We start from the raw sequence: 19,110 nt of genomic DNA on the forward strand, positions 1-19,110 counted from the left end.
GTGGGAAAAAAAGGACATAATTTTTCTTTGGGTACAGCATCGCATGACCACGCAATTGTCTGTTAAAGTAACACAGTGCCGAATCGCAAAATAGGGCCTGATCATTAAGGGGGCAAATCCTTTCGGCCTTAAAGTGGTTAATGAAGATGGAAAATAAAAGATAAAGTGCTGCAGGTTGGATTATGTCTTCTTCTATGTATAAGAGAGCAGATGCCGATCAGAAAACGTTTTTCGGTCATGCCCCTGCGACAGAAGCTGCGTCGGCTGCTGTACACATGGGCTGAATGTCGGCTGGTTTCTATTGAACCGGCCAATACTGCCCGATCTATGGCCTGTGGATACGGGGCTTTAGTAAATTTCCCTCACTATATTTTCACTATGGGGTTGAACTTGTTTTTACAATCTGATTTTTTATTTTAGTAACATTTGATCTTACCTCTGTTTCAGTCTAGCAAAAAAGAAAATCCTGCTGGTATCCGTAAAGTCCCCCGAGATTACAGGGACTGGGACAGGTGAGAAATCAATCGTGATAATAATAATTATTGCTTGTGCAGTGTTTATTTTATTACATTACTACTGATGGTTAGATGGTAATTTCATTAACTACCGCACTGAAAGCAGATAACTGTTTCTCAGTCTTTTGATTAAGATCAAGTGTAGTATGTACTGTACTGATAATAATTTTTAAACGCTCTGGTGTTCTGTAAATAATGAAATAAGACCTAAATTACCCTGAGATGCCCTTGAGCCAAAAGATTATTGTTAAATCCTATTACAAGTGAAGTCAATTGCAGTTTCCAAAAGGAAGATCCAGGTAAAAATAAATGATCATATAGGTGTTACATGATCGTTGTATGAAAGTTAGAGTTATTTATGTTATGTGTGCAAGAAGCAAATTATATTGTTTTTAAACATTCTTGTATTTACAGCGTGTGCACATACCAGACATGTGCATAGTGCTTGTGACTGCACTGTCATGAAGACAGGCAAAATGTACAGAGTCAATCAGAGTGGCTCTGTGCCTTGTAATCGCTGTGAACCAATCACAGTGATCTCAAGTGTAAACAATGCCTGCGTTTAAAAGCATACAACCCTCCCTTCCTTCCTTCCTTCCTTGTGAAGGAATATTGCACTGAGGAAAAGGAGAGGCAGCCACAGAGGATGGCTTGTGATTCAAGGTGGGGGGCCTTTAAAGTGGCACTGACCGTCAATGGTGGTGGGGCAAGGGATTTTTATTGCTAATAAGGATTATATCTGCTAATCATGAGGCTGGGTTCACACGTTTGCGATGTGTTAATACAAAGCACATTGACATGTGTTACTTTGTGCAGTAACGTGCATTGTATTAGGGTAGTATTAGGGTAGCCTTTTCATTGGACCATATTTGTGGTGTAGTAAAACAGGTGCGTTGGGTGTGATTAGGAATGAATGGCACCGCAGAACCCCAACATGTGTTTTAGTACGTGTTCCTGCAGCTCCAAGCTATGAACCAAGCCTATATATATATATATGTATGTCTCCAGACCTAAACCCTATTGAGCATCTGTGGGACATCCTCAAACAGAAGTTGGAGGAGCGCAAGGTCTCTAACATCCACCAGCTCCGTGATGTCATGGAGGAGTGGAAGAGGACTACAGCGGTAACCTGTGAAGCTCTGGTGAACTCCATGCCCAAGAGGGTTAAGGCAGTGCTGGAAAAATAATGGTGGCCACACAAAATATTGACACTTTGGGCCCAATTTGGACATTTTGACTTAGGGGTGTACTCACTTTTGTTGCCGGTGGTTTAGACATTAATGGCTGTGTGTTGAGTTATTTTGTGGGGACAGCAAATTTACACTGTTATACAAGCTGTACACTCACTACTTTACATTGTAGCAAAGTGTCAATTCTTCAGTGTTGTCACATGAAAAGAAACCATAAAATATTTTTAAAAATGTGAGGGTTGTACTCACTTTCGTGGGATACTGTATGTGTGTGTGTGTGTGTGTATATGTGTGTGTGTGTGTGTGTGTATATATATATATATATATATTAGTGATCGACCAATATCGTTTTTTTCGTTGCCCATATCGGTATTGGCCGATATTTTCATACATTTAAAAAAAAAATTTTTATTTTTATCACTTGACAGGTATTCTTGTGGAGGGATCTTGTGATCTAATATACCCCAAACCCCTCCTCTGCACTTAAAAGCATTCAAAACGCCAAGTTTGGCTGTTTTGAATGCGGTCATTTTTTTTAATCTGGCGCCCGTACTTGGAAGTGATGTCATGACATCACTTCATTGCTTATATCTTTAATTCAAAAAGAAGAAGGGTTGGGACTTTGAATGAGGGACATGGCTAGGCTGGCAGGAAAAGTCACACATTTATTGTACATACAGGTATAAAACATGACATATAGAATATACATATTCAAATGCATGGGCTAGTAGAGGAGTCCCCAATTTCACATTCCTAAAACCAACAAAGTGAAATGTCAAGAAATAACACAGTAGTAGAATGAATCAAATAATAAGGGAGTAATGAGCTATATCGAATCATCGTAGACTCAACATGTTTCGTGGACCCAATCGCCACTTCGTCGGGAGTGGATGCATGATATTGATCTATAAAATATGAATAAAAAAAATTGGCATATTGATGGAAAATTGAAGAGGGGAAATGGAGAAAGGGGGAAACCAGGCCCCCAAACTCCCAACTTACATAGCAGCCAGGTGGTGCATGGTATTGGAGATGAGGATGACCCCTCATGTGTCCCACCTGGGAGCTGAGGGCACACAGGCAGGCAGGCAGGGCGGAGTACGTTGCACAAATATCTTTAATTTGTACATATGTGAGTGGCATATTCAATAACATTTGTAAACTGAATTATGCTATGTGAAATGATTTAACCCTTACATGAGCAATATTTGGAATATCGGCCAGTTCCGGGGCCGATACAGATATATCGGCAAAAGTCAATATCAGCCCTCGCCGATAATCGGTCGATCCCTAATATATATTCTGCTTTATTAAACAAACACGTTTTACTCAATGTCATTTTGCTTTGTTTTGCCAATTTGTATTATACTAATAGATATTTTTTTTAATGTTAGGTTTGATATTGAAAAAGAACTATCAAACATTGATGAGGCCACTGAGAAAACTGACCAGTCCAAGACCGTAATAAACCCAACAGCTGCAAAAATAAAGAAATCAGTAGACACATCAGGTAACCATACTGCTGGTCTTCCATATTGCTGGTCTTCCATGCCTGTTCCGCTTAGAGTGTCATAATGTTTACCATTATGTAAATATTTCAAAGACTTTCCATGAGACGGATGCGAAAATGCCTGACTCCAGTGGTTTCCCACCACTGGAGTCGGGCATTTTCGCATCCGTCTCATTGAAAGTCTTTGTAATATTTACATATTTGATTGGGATGAAGGTGTCTTCTTATATATGGATTTCCATGGCCATTTAGCAGTCTTTTTCCTAATGTTTACCATTAGTTGACTTGAATTAGATAATATGATATATTGTAAGAATGTGGGCCTCATTTATATAAACTGTGTGCAGTTGTGTGTAACTGGCAAACTCCTTTCCAGGTCTGAGCTTGGAGCAGAAGAGCCTTCTTGCACAAAGAGAGAAGGATAAGGGAAATGAGGCCTTTAGAAGTGGAGACTATGAGGAGGCCATATCCTATTACAGCAGGTAAGGCAGGAAATATAGTTTATATAGCACTGGCATGGTACACATTACATAGATTCACATCAGTCCCTACACTAGTGATGCTTACAATCCTATATCCCTTTCACAGTTTTATTTGCTTGACAATCTTTGTTTTCAAGTAAAAATTTGTGTTTTTTGCTAGAAAATTACTTAGAACCCCCAAACATTAGATATTTTTTCTTTAGCTGAGGCTCTAGAGAATAAAATGTCGGTCATGGCAATTTTTTATGTCACACGGTTTTTGCGCAGCGGTTTTTCAAACGCTTTTTTTTTTTTAGGACAAAATACACTTAAATTAATTTAAAAAAAAAACCACAATATTTACCCCAATTTTTTTGTAAAATATAAAATAGGATGTTATAAGGAGTAAATAGATACCTTACTTGTCATGCTTTAAAATTGCACATGCTCGTGTAATGGCACCAAACTACGGTACTTAAAAATCTTCATAGCCACTCTTTAAAAATGTCTACAGGTTACTAGTTTAGAGTTACAGAGGAGGTCTAGAGCTAGAATTCTTGCTCTTGCGCTGACATTCATGGTGATACCTCATATGTGTGGTTTGAACACCGTTTACATATGTGGGTGCGACCTACATATGTGTTCTGCGCACGAGCATGTGGGGACGTGTGGCACTTTGACAAAAAAAAATGTTATTATTTACTTACTTGCATTTTTTTATTTTTACACATTTCCTTACATTTTTTTTTTTTTTATATCACTTTTATTGCTATCTCACGAAATGTAAACATCCCTTGCGATAGCAATAAGACCCCAAATCTCTCCTCTACCTTTTTTAAAAGTATAAAATCAAACAAAAAAATGTTGTTAAGCTTTTCTTTATGGGGGAAAAAAAAGCCATGTGTACATGGCTTGAGAACCTGAGAATGTCACTCCGGTCCCCCAAGGGCATAGAGATGAGCAGCAGCCATCTTGCCATTGCTTATATATAGTGTGTGTGTATGTATATACACTCACTATATTACCAAAAGTATTGGGACGTCTGCCTTTACACGCACATGAACTTTAATGGCATCCTAATCTTAGTCCGTAGGGTTCAATATTAAGTTGGCCCACCCTTTGCAGCTATACCAGCTTCAACTCTTCTGGGAAGGCTGTCCACAAGGTTTAGGAGTGTGTCTATGGGAATGTTTAACCATTCTTCCAGAAGCGTATTTTTTGAGGTCAGGCACTGATGTTGGAGAGAGAGCCTGGCTCACAGTCTCCACTCTAATTCATCCCAAAGGTGTTCTATCGGGTTGAGGTCAACACTCTGTGCAGGCCAAGTCAAGTTCCCCCACTCCAAACTCGCTCATCCATGTCTTTATGGACCTTGCTTTGTGCACTGGTGCAAATCACTTGGTGGAAGAGGGAATATGGTGTGGGGTTGTTTTTCAGGGATTGGGCTCGGCCCCTTAGTTCCAGTGCAGGGAACTTGCAGGCGTGAGCATTCCAAGCCATTTTGGACAATTTCATTTTGGGGATGGCCCTTTTCTTGTTCCAGCATGACTGCACACCAGTGCACAAACAAGGTCCATAAAGACATGGATGAGCGAGTTTGGGGTGGAGGAACTTGACTGGCCTGCACAAAGCCCTGACCTCAACCCGATAGAACATCTTTGGGATAAATTTGATCGCAGACGGCGAGCCAGGCCTTCTCATACAACATCAGTGCCTAACCTCACAAATGCCCTTCTGGAAGAATGGTCAAACATTCCCATAGACACACTCCTAAACCTTGTGGCCAGCCTTCCCAGAATAGTTGAAGCTGTTATAGCTGCAAAGGGTGGGCCAACTCAATATTGAACCCTCCGGACTAAGACTGGGATGTCATTAGGTTTCATGTGCGTATAAAGGCAGGTGTCCCAATACTTTTGGTAATATAGTGTATATGAGATGTGACAACATGACATTATGTTTGGTGTATACTCATAGGAAGAGTGAAAATGTATGACAATGATTTTTTTTTTCCTTTTTTAAATCTTCAGTAATATTTTATAACCTCAAAATTGTGGCTTAAAAACATACTGTATTGTAATTGTATATAATATGTTCTTATTTTAGGAGCTTGTCTGTGCTGCCTTCCACGGCTGCCTATAATAACAGAGCACAAGCTGAGATTAAACTGAAGAACTGGCAGAATGCATTAAATGACTGTGAGCGAGTGCTTCATTTAGAGCCCAACAATATGAAAGGTAAAGGCCAAATAAATGAGCGTAATTCCAAAAAGAATAAGAAAATGGAGGTGCAAGGAAATGAATAAAGTGGAACTAAACTATTAATTTTACTGTTTCAAAAAACAGTTACTTTCCTGGAATGTAACTGTCACATTCATCCTCTCAACCACAATGGCTGGTGTCATAACCGATCACATGTGCAGCATCATGCAGTTGAAGATTACTCTCCTTCATGCCTAAGCCTTAAAGCAGAATTCCAGCCTTTTCTGTGTTTATTAAAAGTCAGCAGCTACAAAAAGTGTAGCTGCAGACTTTTAATAAACACACACTCGCCTGTCCCACGGTCCAGCAATGCGGCAGCCCGAAGCCTCGATCCTCTCCCTCTGGTCTCGGCGGCGCCGGCATCACTGGTGTGAGCACCCGGCTGTGACAGTTTGCGGTTTCACAGCCGGGTACGCACTGCGCATGCGCAAGTTGCGCTGCACGTCTTGATTGGCCAGCAATCTTCTGGGACCTCTGACATGTCCCAGAAGATTGCAGGGAGGGAGGGGGAGAAGAGAACTTCCGCTCAGGGTGTCTCAGGGCTCCGAGCGGAAGTGGGAGCGGGTACCTGTCAAAACTAGGTACCCCCCCCCCAAAAAAAATGACATGCCAAATGTGGGATATCAGGGGGTTAGGACTACTTAAAGTGGAAGTTCCACTTTTCGGTGGAACTCTGCTTTAAAACAAAACAAAGCCCTGGACGTCATATGACGTCCAGCGGTAAGGAAGTGGTTAAAGCGGCCAATTTCCGGGTCTCAATCACCGGCTGCTGTCATTGACTTAGCGGGGATGACGTCACTCTCACCACTGTGCATGCGCGGTAGATTAATCATCTGTTGATGATTGTTCATTCCATAATCTATCCAATATTATATACTGTATGTGCTCCAACTTTGGAGATTCTCAAAATTTAGAACTGCTGTACACTAGGTTGCCGTGAAGTGGCCTTGCAGTTTATGCAAATGTGTGTGAAGTAAACCCCTGGTTTTAACATGAATTGTTTGACAGGAAAATTGGGTTTGTTGCAGGCTGATTGGTAAGTGAGATGGGAATTTTTCCTTATTGTCTTTTGACCTACAGTATGTCACCCTTCCATGTGCTCCTTGCTGCAAAGGCCAGTTATAGGTTTGGGTGGTTGCCATTTGTTTGTAAAGTAGCTGTGTAAGTTAGATCTGAGCACTGTTGGAGCAGCGCATGCGCACTAGAGGAAGAGTGTGACCTGAACAGAAAATGTGCATAAATGAGTCAGCAGAGCAGCTTCCAAATGCCAACACTGCTGGGGGGGATGAGCAGTTTCAATAATTGTTGAATAGCGCTGTTGGCCCGGGACAGGAAGTAATGTTGTAATCAATAATTCCAAAAGAACACCAGGTAATACCTTTGCAATAGCTTTATCTAATAACAAAGAGCATATTGCATAATATATCTTGCATTAGGATTTTTTTTGGCGTGTGGTTTACCCTAACAGGATCTACAAAATAAAAAAGTAATGTCTGTTTTACCCCTCGTTCACATTAAATGCGGCTTTGAAATCATGCAACTTCATCTGAAATCACACAATTTAAAAGCCTCATGGCAGTGCGACTTCAGATGCGACTTTGAAAATGCCTATGCAAGTCACATCTGAAATCGCCAAAAATAGTGCAGGAATTGCCTTTTCAAAGTTGGTGTCGCATCAGTTTGAACATGGCCATTGCTGACAATAGGGTGCAACTGGTTTTGCGATTTGACCAGTCAAATCGAATGACAAGTCGCTCCAATGTGAATGAAGGCTTAAGATTGATTGGCCCTTTAACAGATCCAGCTTGCATATCATGAATACTGTACTGTGTGCTTTATATTATTAGTTAGATGAATAAAATAAGTACTGATACTTCCTGTATGTAACACATTCTGACCTGAAATAGACACAATTTCCCTTACCTCGTTTTTGAACAAAAAATATATATATTTTATTTTTCTATTGATAGTCCCTTTTGTTTGAGACAATATTCTGCATTCATTCCTTCCTTCATTTTGTAATTGAATGACATTTTATAAGTAATAATGAAACACAGTGTAGTCTGGCTATGGCTCTTTGTTAAACTGAAATCAATCCCATCCATGTCTGACTTCATTAAAGCACTTTTCCTTAATGAGCTCTTAGAGCATCAATCTTGGCCAAGCCACGTTTCCAGTACGCTTCGCTCACATAGCAGATTTCCGTATAGACACACACAGCCCCAATTATCGGTGTATGAGAACAGAGTTGTCTGTTATATTAGCAACCAATCAGATTTGTCAATGCTGGAAGAATAAATGGGTAAATCTGGTTAGCTTCTATAAGCCACAGATGTTCTTTCAGGCATTTTGATAATGGACCTTTTTTTAAGCTCTGGTAGTACAAAGGTTAGAAACTCTGTTAAATCTTTACTGCTCTCTGTAGCCACTTCATATGAAATCTCCCAGCTTTATGTTCCGGAGATTGGTGCCATTAAGACAGATAACACAAACCCCAATAAAATAACAGTTCTAAGTCTCGATTCACACTAGCGCGACTTGTCAGGCGACTTGTCTGCCTGACAAGTCGCGCTCCCTCGCGGTCCATTGACTGCTACCGGACCCATTCTAATAGGAGCGACACAAGTCGCTCCGACTTAGAAAAAGGGTCCTGTACTACTTCGGGGCAACCATGGAACGACTTGCATAGACTTCCATTATGTGAAGTCCATGCAAGTCGCTCCGAAAGTCGTGGTGCATGGGAATGCACAAGTCGTCCCCGAAGTAGTAAGGAGTCGTGCCGCCCCAGTGTGAACCGAGCCTTACTCTTCTTGACTTTGTCTACAAATGCTAACAATATCACTGGATTTCTACTTTAGCACCCTTTTCCACCAATTTCTTCATAGGGCAGTTTTTCCCCGCACAGTGACCGATTAGGTACCACCAGCATGAATTTTGCCATCTACTGTCAGTAATCCTGCTGTACAGTGTTTGCATGGACCTCAAGGCTTTTGAATATTTTGTTCCATGCTATAAATTAGGGTTCTCCAAAGATTTTACACAAAGGGCCAGTTTACTGTCCTTCAGACAGGCTCATTTATGGGGGCTGGACTCTGACCATCGGGAGTACAAAATGTCCCAAAATCGGTAGGAGTAAACAATCCCCCATCATTGGTGTCAGTGGGAGGAATTTTGCCCCATCATTGGTGTCTTGGGGACCCATTGTTGGTGTTATTGGGAGGAATTGTGCCCCATCGTTTTGTGTCTGTGGGCCCTTATGGTGTCATTGGGAGGAATTGTGCCCTATCATTGGTGTCATTTGGCCCCATAGTTGGTGTCATTAGGAGGAATTGTGCCCTATCATTGGTGTCATTTGGCCCCATAGTTGGTGTCATTACGAGGAATTGTGCCCCATCATTTGTGTCCTTGGGCCCTATTGTTGGTGTTTTTGGGAGGAACTGTGCCCCATCGTTGGTGTAATTTGGAGGAATTGTGCTCCATCATTTGTGTCTTTGGGCCCTACTGTTGGTGTCATTGGAAGAAATTGTGCCCCATCGTTGGTATCATTGGGAGGAATTGTGTCCTATCACTGGACTCATTGGGCCCCGTTGCTGGTTTTATTTGGAGGAGTTGTGCCCTACATTGGTGTCAGTGAATATAAAATCACCCCAAGGGCCGGATAAAAGCAAGTAAATGGTCGCATCTGGCCTCCAGGTCACAGTTTGGAGACCACTGGTATAAATAATCATGCCTCCTCCAAACCTGGCTAGAATCTTCAGTTGCTAGAACAGTGGTTGTCAACTTATGAGCTATTGGGGGCCTCAACTGTGGCCCTTGACTTCACCAAAGGGCCACACATAATTTTCAATATATGTAATGCTTGAGTGGACAGTCAGAAACTGCAGACTGATTAGAGGAAATGAGTCAAAGTGTGGACATGCTACATTTTTGGTTAGAGATATGCTACAGAAGACAATACAAAACTGGGAACATGTTACATAAGGCTAGTAGAAAGTGGCGTACCAATGGGGGTGTGGGGGCGGCCTGCCCCGGGTTCCACGCAATAGGGGGGTGTCAGTCCGGCGCCTCTCAGGGGTGCCTGCTGGCGCCGACGGGCTGGCCCGCATCTCCCTGTGAAGGCAGCTGCAGTAGCATCCTACCATCCTGTAGCCCTGCAAAGCAGCACTCTGACTTGGAAAGTGAGGCGTGCCACTAGGATTCACTCAGACTCAGCCGCAGTGTCTGTGTTCTGACCAGAACAAAGCAGAATGATGGAGGAATGACCACTTCTATGTGCCTCAAGTCCAATCAGCAGGTAATGGTGTGTTCATGACAAGACTTTGTTGCTACAGTCGAGGTTTACGCCTGGACTATGCTGTCCGGCAGGGGTGTCTGGGTATAAAACTGTCTACACAGAACTGAAAATTCTAACAGTCAACATACAGTATATTTGTTTTGAATGTGTAAGAACCTGCTTTCCTGGAACTCATCTTCAAAATATGTAATACTAAAGGCTATACAAGTTATACAAAAGCCATATCCTACCAGATGCCACTTGTGTAGGCTTTAAGGATCTCTTATACACTGCTCAAAAAAATTAAAGGAACACTTTAATCAGAGTATAGCATCAGGTCAATTAAACTCCTGGGATATTGATCTGGTCAGTTAAGTAGCAGAGGGGGTTGTTAATCAGTTTCAGCTGCTTTGGTGTTAATAAAATTAACAGGTTCACTAGATGGGCAACAATGAGACAACCTCCAAAACAGGAACTGTTTTACAGGTGGAGGTCACTGACATTTTATTTCCCTACTAATTTTTCTGACTGTTTTTCACTACATTTGCATTTGACTAGGGTCAGTATCACTACTCGTAGCATGAGGTGATACCGGAGCCCCATAGAGGTTGCACAAGCAGTCCAAGATGTGCCAGAAGGTTTGCTGTGTCTCCCACTCAAGAGCATGGAGAAGATTCCAGGAGACAGGCAGTTACTCTAGGAGAGCTGGACAGGGTCGTAGAAGGTCCTTAACCCATTAGTAGGACTTCTGTCTGCTCCTTTGGGCAAAGAGGAACAGGATGAGCACTGCCAGAGCCCTACAAAATGATCTCCAGCAGGCCACTGGTGTGAATATCTCTGACCAAATAATCAGAAACAGACTTCATGAGGGTGACCTGAGGGCCTGACGTCCTCAAGGGTGCCCTATGCTCATTGCCCGGTACCGTAGAGCTTGATTGGCATTTGCCATTGAACACCAGAATTGGCAGGTCTGCCACTGGCGCCCTGTGCTTTTCACAGATGAGAGCAGGTTCACCCTGAACACATGTGACAGACGTCAAAGGGTCTGGAGAAGCTGTGGAGAATGTTATGCTGCCTGTAATATCATTCAGCATGACCGGTTTAGTGGTAGGTCCTTGATGGTCTTGGTGGCATATCTAGAGAGATTCACAGACCTGTGAAGACTAGACAATGGCACCCTGACTGCCATTAGGTATCAGGATGAAATCCTTGGACCCATTGTCAGACCCTACTCTGGTGCAGTGGGTCCTGGGTCAGGGCTGGCCCAAGACATTGTGCTGCCTGGGTCCAAAAATTAAATGCTGCCCCTCCAAAAAAAAAAAAATCATACCCACCAAAAGGCCCACACAGTTTTATTTTATATCATGATAATTAAAACTAAAATGAAATGTATCAGGAAGTCAGATTTATATGCATCGGCACCTTGTCTACATGCACAATTATATGACATACCATTATGTTCAATTCCAAACCACAAACTCCAGTATTATTTTGTTTGTCTGAATATCTGACGTCATTGCACACACCACAATCACATAGGGAACGCCCCCCGGAGGAGACCCTCTGCCTCCTCATACTCATCAGTTTGCACTACGGACAGCAGTATGAGATGGGGAAAAGCCGCCCAAAACGCGTTGCAAAGTGATGACACACAAAACTGCTGGGAAAAAAAAATCTTAGGCATCAATCTGCTGCCCCTCTCAAAGTGCTGCCTGGGTCCAATGGACCCAGTGGGACCCATGGTAGGGCCGGCCCTGTCCTGGGTTCCTCCTGGTGCACCACAATGCCCGGCCTCATGTGGTGAGAGTATGCAGCCAGTTCCTGGAGGGTGAAGAAATTGGTACCATTGAATGGCCCCCACGCTCACCTGACCTAAATCCAATAGAACACCTCTGGGAAGTTATGTTTCGGTCTATCCGACACCGTCAGGTTGCACCTCAGTCTATTCAGGAGGTTAGTGATGACCTGGTCCAGATCTGGCAGGAAATACCCCAGGACGCCATTTGTTGTCTCATTAGGAGCATGCCCCGACATTGTCAGGCATGCACACAAGCACATGGGGGCCATAAAAACTGGTTACCATTTTGAGTTACTGCAATTAAATTTCCGCAAAATGGACTAGCCTGCTGCATCATTTTTTCACTTTGATTTTTGGGGTGTCTTTGAATTCAGCCCTCTGCTCTGTAGGTTGATAATTTTCATTTCAATCAAACGATGTGGCATCCTTTCATTTCTAACACATTACTCAGTCCATATCAGTATAGATATCCAGCATGATATTTTTCACCATTGAGATCTGATGTGTTTTCAAAGTGTTCCTTTAATTTTTTTGAACAGTATATATATATATATATATATATATATATATATATATATATATATATATATATATATATATATATATATATATATATATATATTTATTATTATCCCTGTACAGGCTTATTTTTCATTTGTTCGCTTATGGTAACTATATAAAGTCTACCTTATGCTATGAAGTTTTATTTTGGATCGGGTAGGAAAAAGTTTAGAACCCCTGTGTGTTTGTTTTTTTTTTTTTTTTATTGCTGTTTGTAACCCCGTTGGGTAGATTCACATTGACCATTGTCACCGGGATTTAAGTTTTTGCATATCCATACTTTTACAGTTGTTACCAGAATGGGAATAGAGGCGACATTTTCAGAAAGGATTTATCTCACTTTGAAGAGATTTCCTACTAAAATGGAAAACAAAGTTTTAGATTTAGATATACTTTGTTATGGTAAAGTAGTGACCGCTATTAGGCACTAGAGGGAGCACTGTAGTTTATTATACAGTGTACAGTATTTCCACTTTTGCAGCCAAATTGGGATAATACCTTATCGTTACATGTTCCCATTCATAAAGCATAATAAAAAAACTTAAAATGCATATTAACTTTTTTACTATCTGAATAATTAACCTTAGTCTTTTCCTTTATGTCAGGTTAAGAAGGGAGCTGAAATATACCACAATTTAATTCTGTCTGTACAGTGCTGGCAGACTTCATTACCAGTTGTAAACTAGATGTGCACACTGCTCTAACAATAGGTTAAAGATCGCAAGTCCTGGGTTGTGTATTGTATTTTATTTTTTAATGAATTCTTTATTTAGAAAAGACTTTACAATATTTGCAGTAAGCATAATCACTTGCGGCAAGTTACATCACAACATATAAGTGTGAAGGTTAATTTTATACAAGTTTCCATGATAACTATTACAAAGTCTTATAGTACATATGAGGCCCTAAATAATAATGATTCTAGGGCTCCCAGTAATAAAAAATAATTGATAATATTCAGGGCAGCACAGTACATAATAAAACAGCGCGGTGTGAGTGATATGACCAAAACAACAGTCATGAATCTCCTAGGAACATTCAGTATCTGATCAAAAATGTATAAAGATTAGATTGATAGAAAAAGAATAAGGGAGGAGGGTAGAAGATTATATTCTAACTACATCAGTCCCTTAACAGCACATTTCAAGCTATTCTGAGCAATACAAACTGCCTGTAGAGTCCTATATATAATCCTGCTCCAAAGGATAGAATTGTTTTTGTTTTAAACTATTTTTACATTGTTGTGTTGTATATGTTGTGTGAATGGGAAACCTAACAAACGAGTTCTCAAATTTGACTGCAGCGGTGTAAATACACTTTAATCCAGAGGCTCTATCAAATCCTGATTTAAAATTCCAATCTCTGCCAGCAGGGCATTTCAGTAACATCCCCTGCCATGGCATCTTAATGGTTATCCTACGATTTAGATCCTTGTGATTACTCCAGATTGTCACCAACGCCTTATCAAATAAATATGGGTATAAATTTATAACTAAAAGAAAAATATTCCATGGTCCCACTCTATGTAGGACCATAGGCACCCTCTTCCGCTCGCTCCCGGGATGGACTAGGAACTTTGGATTGTGTAGTGTGCAAAGAGCAGTGCTCATGACCACAACTAAAATGCACTGTTCATTTAAAAAAACAGAAGGTAAAGGGAAGTTCTGGAGGCCACGGAGGATGTTACAAAGAGGCAGAATAACAGAGAAAGAACTGAAAAATAGATTACAGGACCATTAAGTAGTGGATGTGTATGGATTATTTTTGAACAATAAGAAAACTTTTAGTGTCACTTTAAGTCAAGCTATTGCTTTTGGTTTACATGGACAAAGCTTGTGTTTGTATAAAGGAAAAAAAAACTTTTAACAAGTTGCCAGCTCCCCAACCTAGTGATTGTGCTGAAGAGTTCCACTTCTATCACCATTGATCATTTTTGGGTTGACTGGTTTGCACCCATTTTTAGCATGGCAAGGGTCTATATCCTCCCTATTCCCCCTCTCTAGCCCATTGCATCAGGTAGAAGAACCATGCTTTTTGCTTGTTTGTTTTTTAAGGTAATAAAATAAAAAAAGGGGGGGGGGGATATATTTTATTTTGTACTGCCATGCTTACAACCTATAATAAATGAATTAAAAGCCAAGTTGATGTCCATGGTCAGTCTGCCACCCTCAACCTTCTTGAATCCAAGGGTTTTTCTCCCCACAGGCTTCTGTTTCATTTTGAATTTGGTGCGGTTGTGCGTGGCTCTGTCTGCACACCTTTTGCAGACATCTGTAAGGTGGTAATTCTTCCCAATGCTCACAGGTGTAAGGAGCATTCTTCCCACTGGCACTGACCATCATGCTATTGTATCATGAGTTGTAGATATTGTGATTTTAGCAGGGGTTTCCTGAGACCAGAAAGTTATTTTAAAGGGTTCCAATGTGTTTAAAAGGGTTTCGAAAGGCTGCCCTAGAGGGTGTAAATGAGGGCAGTTGTTGGAAGTGCTTGTAGTTACATAGAAACTTTCCAACTTCTCTATCCCTGATCTTTCCCTCATTCATTAGCGAAAAGGTAGGAAATAGAACATACTATAAAGGGGGAAGGACGGTGCAGTCCAGGGCAGGCAGATATTTTACCTTCCAATTTCCAAGTGAATGTTTCTATATGGTCAGACCTTCTCATTCAGTATGAATTAGTTTTGCATATAGCGGTTAAGGCTGGCCATACATTATACAATTTTCTTCTACAATTTTCCTTTAGATTTACCAAAACTATATAATATGAGGTCAAATTTAAACACTTTCAATAAGTATGCAGTCAGGCTTGCCCTTGCACTACATAGTTGAAAGCTAATCTAAAGGAAATTGAACAAGAAAATTATATAGTGTATGGCCAGCTTATTTTGAAATCATAACATTTTCATTATTTCATTTAATTATATATTGAATTATTATATATTATTACAATTAGTATTAATAAATAATATATTATTATTATATTATATATTCATTATCATTTTACCACTCCAGCTCTTTTACGTCGTGCCACTGTCAACAAAAACCTTCAGAATTATCCAGCTGCCTTAGATGATTTGAAGACTGTCTTGCATCAGGAGCCAGACAATCCTATAGCGAAGGTAAAGGATTATTTTGCTAACAAAATAGGTATAGTTTATTGTTTTGCTGCATACATGACTTTAGAACTGACATATAACTGAAGGAAGTTTTACTTTACTGTAGTTAAATCAGTAAAAGATTAACTCTAAGATATAAATGTTTACATGGATGCCATCAAGTCGTTTCTGGAGCTCCCAGAGGAATGCTGGTTAATAGGTCATTTCATGTATTTGTATTAAATTCAACAAGTATAAGTACCGGAATTGAACTTGGCATTAGCCTCTTGCAGCCCCCTTGCAGAATTAGGAGTCAATCATGTGTGCTGAACGCAAATGTATTGTCAAGAAACATGCTGATAGCAATAGATAGAAGAGTAAACAGAGAGGTGACCTCATTAGTCTACTGCTGTTCTCTGACTGTCCAGTGAGCAGGCTGGGGTGGCATATTTACATTTCTGTATTAGTAACTTGCTTGCTGTGTGAGGGGGCCGGTTAAGCCCAGAACTGGAAGAAGAGTAACACAAATCCAATGGCAGATAAAACCGTCTCCATATATTAATTTCAACCTTCACCAGCATCCCTTTAACTGGTCTTGTGTGCCTAGGGTTAAGAAGGTCTGCCTAATTGTGTGGTCACATGATCGGGAGCTGGTCCCACTGGGTCCTGATCGTTGGTACAGGCTGAGAGCTATCTCTCTGCTGGGAGCATACTGTCAGCACCGAAACCTCTGCCACCCATGACACATTTGTGCAGTGTGTGGGCGTTATAGCCCGCCATCTTTACTACTTCTTATTTGCATTACGTGGGCGGCAAAAGGTAAACTGTGTATTTAACTGTTTGCATGGAGTTCAGCTTTAAATAGAAATTTTGATTGGTCAAAATGGATAACTGCAGTTTTGTGCTTGTTTACCTTTCTCCTGTTTGAATGAATCATATTTTCTACTGTATTTTCCCTTTTGCCTTACTCCATAGAAACCACGGTTTCCATATTTTGCGCTAAATAAGCAGATAGAAAAGGGAAAAGTCCTGGGAGACCCACATCTCTGCAAAACCCCATAGGAAAGTGTATGACGCCTCAGCCTGGGCTCCAACTAGGCCACGCCCCCCTCACATTTCCTTTCCCCCACAGAACTTAGTCATGGGGATCCACATGTTGGGGGCGTGGCTTAGTTGGAACCCGCCCCCATTTCATTAGGTCTAGAGCTGTTACGAGCTCTGTCCTTGTCTGCACCCCAAGCGGTTGCTACATAAGCAGATCCAGTGGAGCCTTGAGCGGCCCCAGTCAATTTATTTGGGGTCACAAATAAGCAGATGGACTTGTACTACAATTATATGTTTCTATTAGAAAAATGCAGGAGCTGGGCTGTTTCCATCATTTGCAGCTGGCTAAAAAGCTAAATTGATCTTAAAAAAAAAATATGGGCCATAAGTGCTGGGAATAATGTGTACCCAAGGCTACTTGTCACCATTGGTTCTCTGTTTCTTTCTCTTCTAGAAAGTTCTGTTTGAAGTAGAAGAGCTGCAGCACAAAGAAAAGCAAGAAAAGCCAAAGAAAGGCCACAGAGTAATCATTGAGGATGTGGAGGGTTTGGAGGAGGAGGACCAGGAGGATCCAAACCCCAGCAAAGGTAATCACCATATAGTTTATTATTATTATTATTATTATTATTATTATTATTATTCAGGATTTATATTGTACTAACAGTTTGTGTAGCACTTTAAAAAATGGAAGCAGACAGTACAGTTACAATACAATTCAATACAAGGAGTATCAGAGGGCCCTGCTACTTAGAGCTTCCAATCTAAAAGATTTTATTCAAGAATTCCACAGTATTGTACAATGAACGGACCAGGTCTGAACTGTAATGGATATGTACCTCTGATGCAGCTGGCGTGACCAGTGAAACCAGTCAGGTTTCCATTCCAATTCTGTGTGTCCCCAGCACTCCTGGGAGCCTCCCAATAATCACTAATGGATTCGATCGGACCTGGTGGCCACTTCAGCGTATTGAAGCAGAAGGCATTTCAAGTGACTAAGCAACTAAGTATCTCTTTTATTACTCTATTTCTATGGGTGCTCAGCTGGTGTCTCCGTGATGTACTTCAGTAGTATACTATATAGTTTACATTCTAATGTCTACAGTGACCTCTGATGAGAGGCTAATTGTTGCGTTCTGGTAAGTGTAGACTTTCATTACAGCACATAGAGGACTTACATTGCCATATATACAGATATATGAAATCACAGAGACTTCCTGTGGAGTCTTCCAGCACTCTGTACCCACATATAATATACAGAGTCTGAGACTTGTCAGTATTCCTTTTTTACAGCCAATGAAGGATGCGCATCATATATTGTATACTGTATACTGACAACATTTGAGTTCACTGCTGGGCTCTTCAGTATATCCATATACCCATATACAGATAAGAGGCTCCGTTCAAATATAGACAAGAGGGAAGACAGCGCAGCGCCTTCTAAGTGCAGCAAGACATTTATTGAAGTATGTGCAGCAGTATTACACTCACATTTAGTCGGTGAATAAGATGCAGTAGCATCCCGCATCACCGCCAGGAGTGACGTCAGGATCCTAGGACCCACGAGTGCCAGCGTTCCACCAGCTGACGGGGAGCCCGCGGACACCACCGAGGCCGTCCCTTTACACACGGAGGAACCCCCCCCCCTGCCGCTCTCACCGGATCCACTGCCTCCACCACCAAGACCCGCTCCAGTGATGCTCCTGATGATCAACATTACTTGACTAACTGCATCTTATTCACCGACTAAATGTGAGTGTAATACTGCTGCACATACTTCAATAAATGTCTTGCTGCACTTAGAAGGCGCTGCGCTGTCTTCCCTCTTGTCTTCCCCCAGAGATCTCTTCTGTCTCTTCCACCGGCAGCCGCTACAGTGGACAGCTACCCCCTGAACTGTTTGGGGGTCCCCCTACCCCTGGTGTTTTCCCTTCTCCCTTCCCCCCTCCCCCGGGTCCCCAGGACCAGACTTTTTTGAGACCTCTTCTTGTGCCAATTCACCACTAAACCATCCGTTCAAATATAGGCGTTTCGGATCGTGGACAGAATCGCGGCAATTCTGCCCGCGATCCGAACCATTGCAAGTCGTGGGACGCCCGAGCGATTCCCGTGACTTGCAATGGCACCCCAAATGCGGCGGGATTTTGCCGCGATTGTCGCTTGACGAATCGTGGTAAAATCGTGCAAACAGAATCACGGGATGGCTGACGCCCAAAAGAAGTACTTGTACTTTTGGGGTGCCATTGCAAGTCACAGTAATCGCTCAGGCGTCCCGCGACTTGCAATGGTTCGGAATCGCGGGCAGAATTGCAAAAAGCCTATATGTGAACGGAGCTTAAAGTCTGAGTGATTGTGTCTCAATGGTGGACTTGTAGTACTTTTCCGTATTATCATCAAAAGGCTCACGTA

At 41.6% G+C, this 19,110-nt stretch overlaps 1 protein-coding gene across 1 annotated transcript in view; it reads left to right on the forward strand.

Moving 5' to 3' along the window:
* Positions 1–19,110, forward strand: part of SPAG1 (sperm associated antigen 1) — a gene marked incomplete at its 5' end in the record, with an annotated part of 146,770 nt that overhangs the window by 9,019 nt on the left and 118,641 nt on the right. Inside the window, 6 exons of the mRNA XM_082257563.1 lie at positions 448–512; positions 3,100–3,215; positions 3,592–3,697; positions 5,780–5,910; positions 15,578–15,684; positions 17,159–17,291. Of these exons, the coding sequence (XP_082113689.1) occupies positions 448–512; positions 3,100–3,215; positions 3,592–3,697; positions 5,780–5,910; positions 15,578–15,684; positions 17,159–17,291 (658 nt within the window). The remainder of the gene's footprint in view (positions 1–447; positions 513–3,099; positions 3,216–3,591; positions 3,698–5,779; positions 5,911–15,577; positions 15,685–17,158; positions 17,292–19,110) is intronic.

The sequence above is a fragment of the Pelophylax lessonae genome (genome assembly GCF_965119305.1).
Source record: "Pelophylax lessonae genome assembly, chromosome: 5".
Classification (NCBI taxonomy): Eukaryota; Metazoa; Chordata; class Amphibia; order Anura; family Ranidae; genus Pelophylax; species Pelophylax lessonae.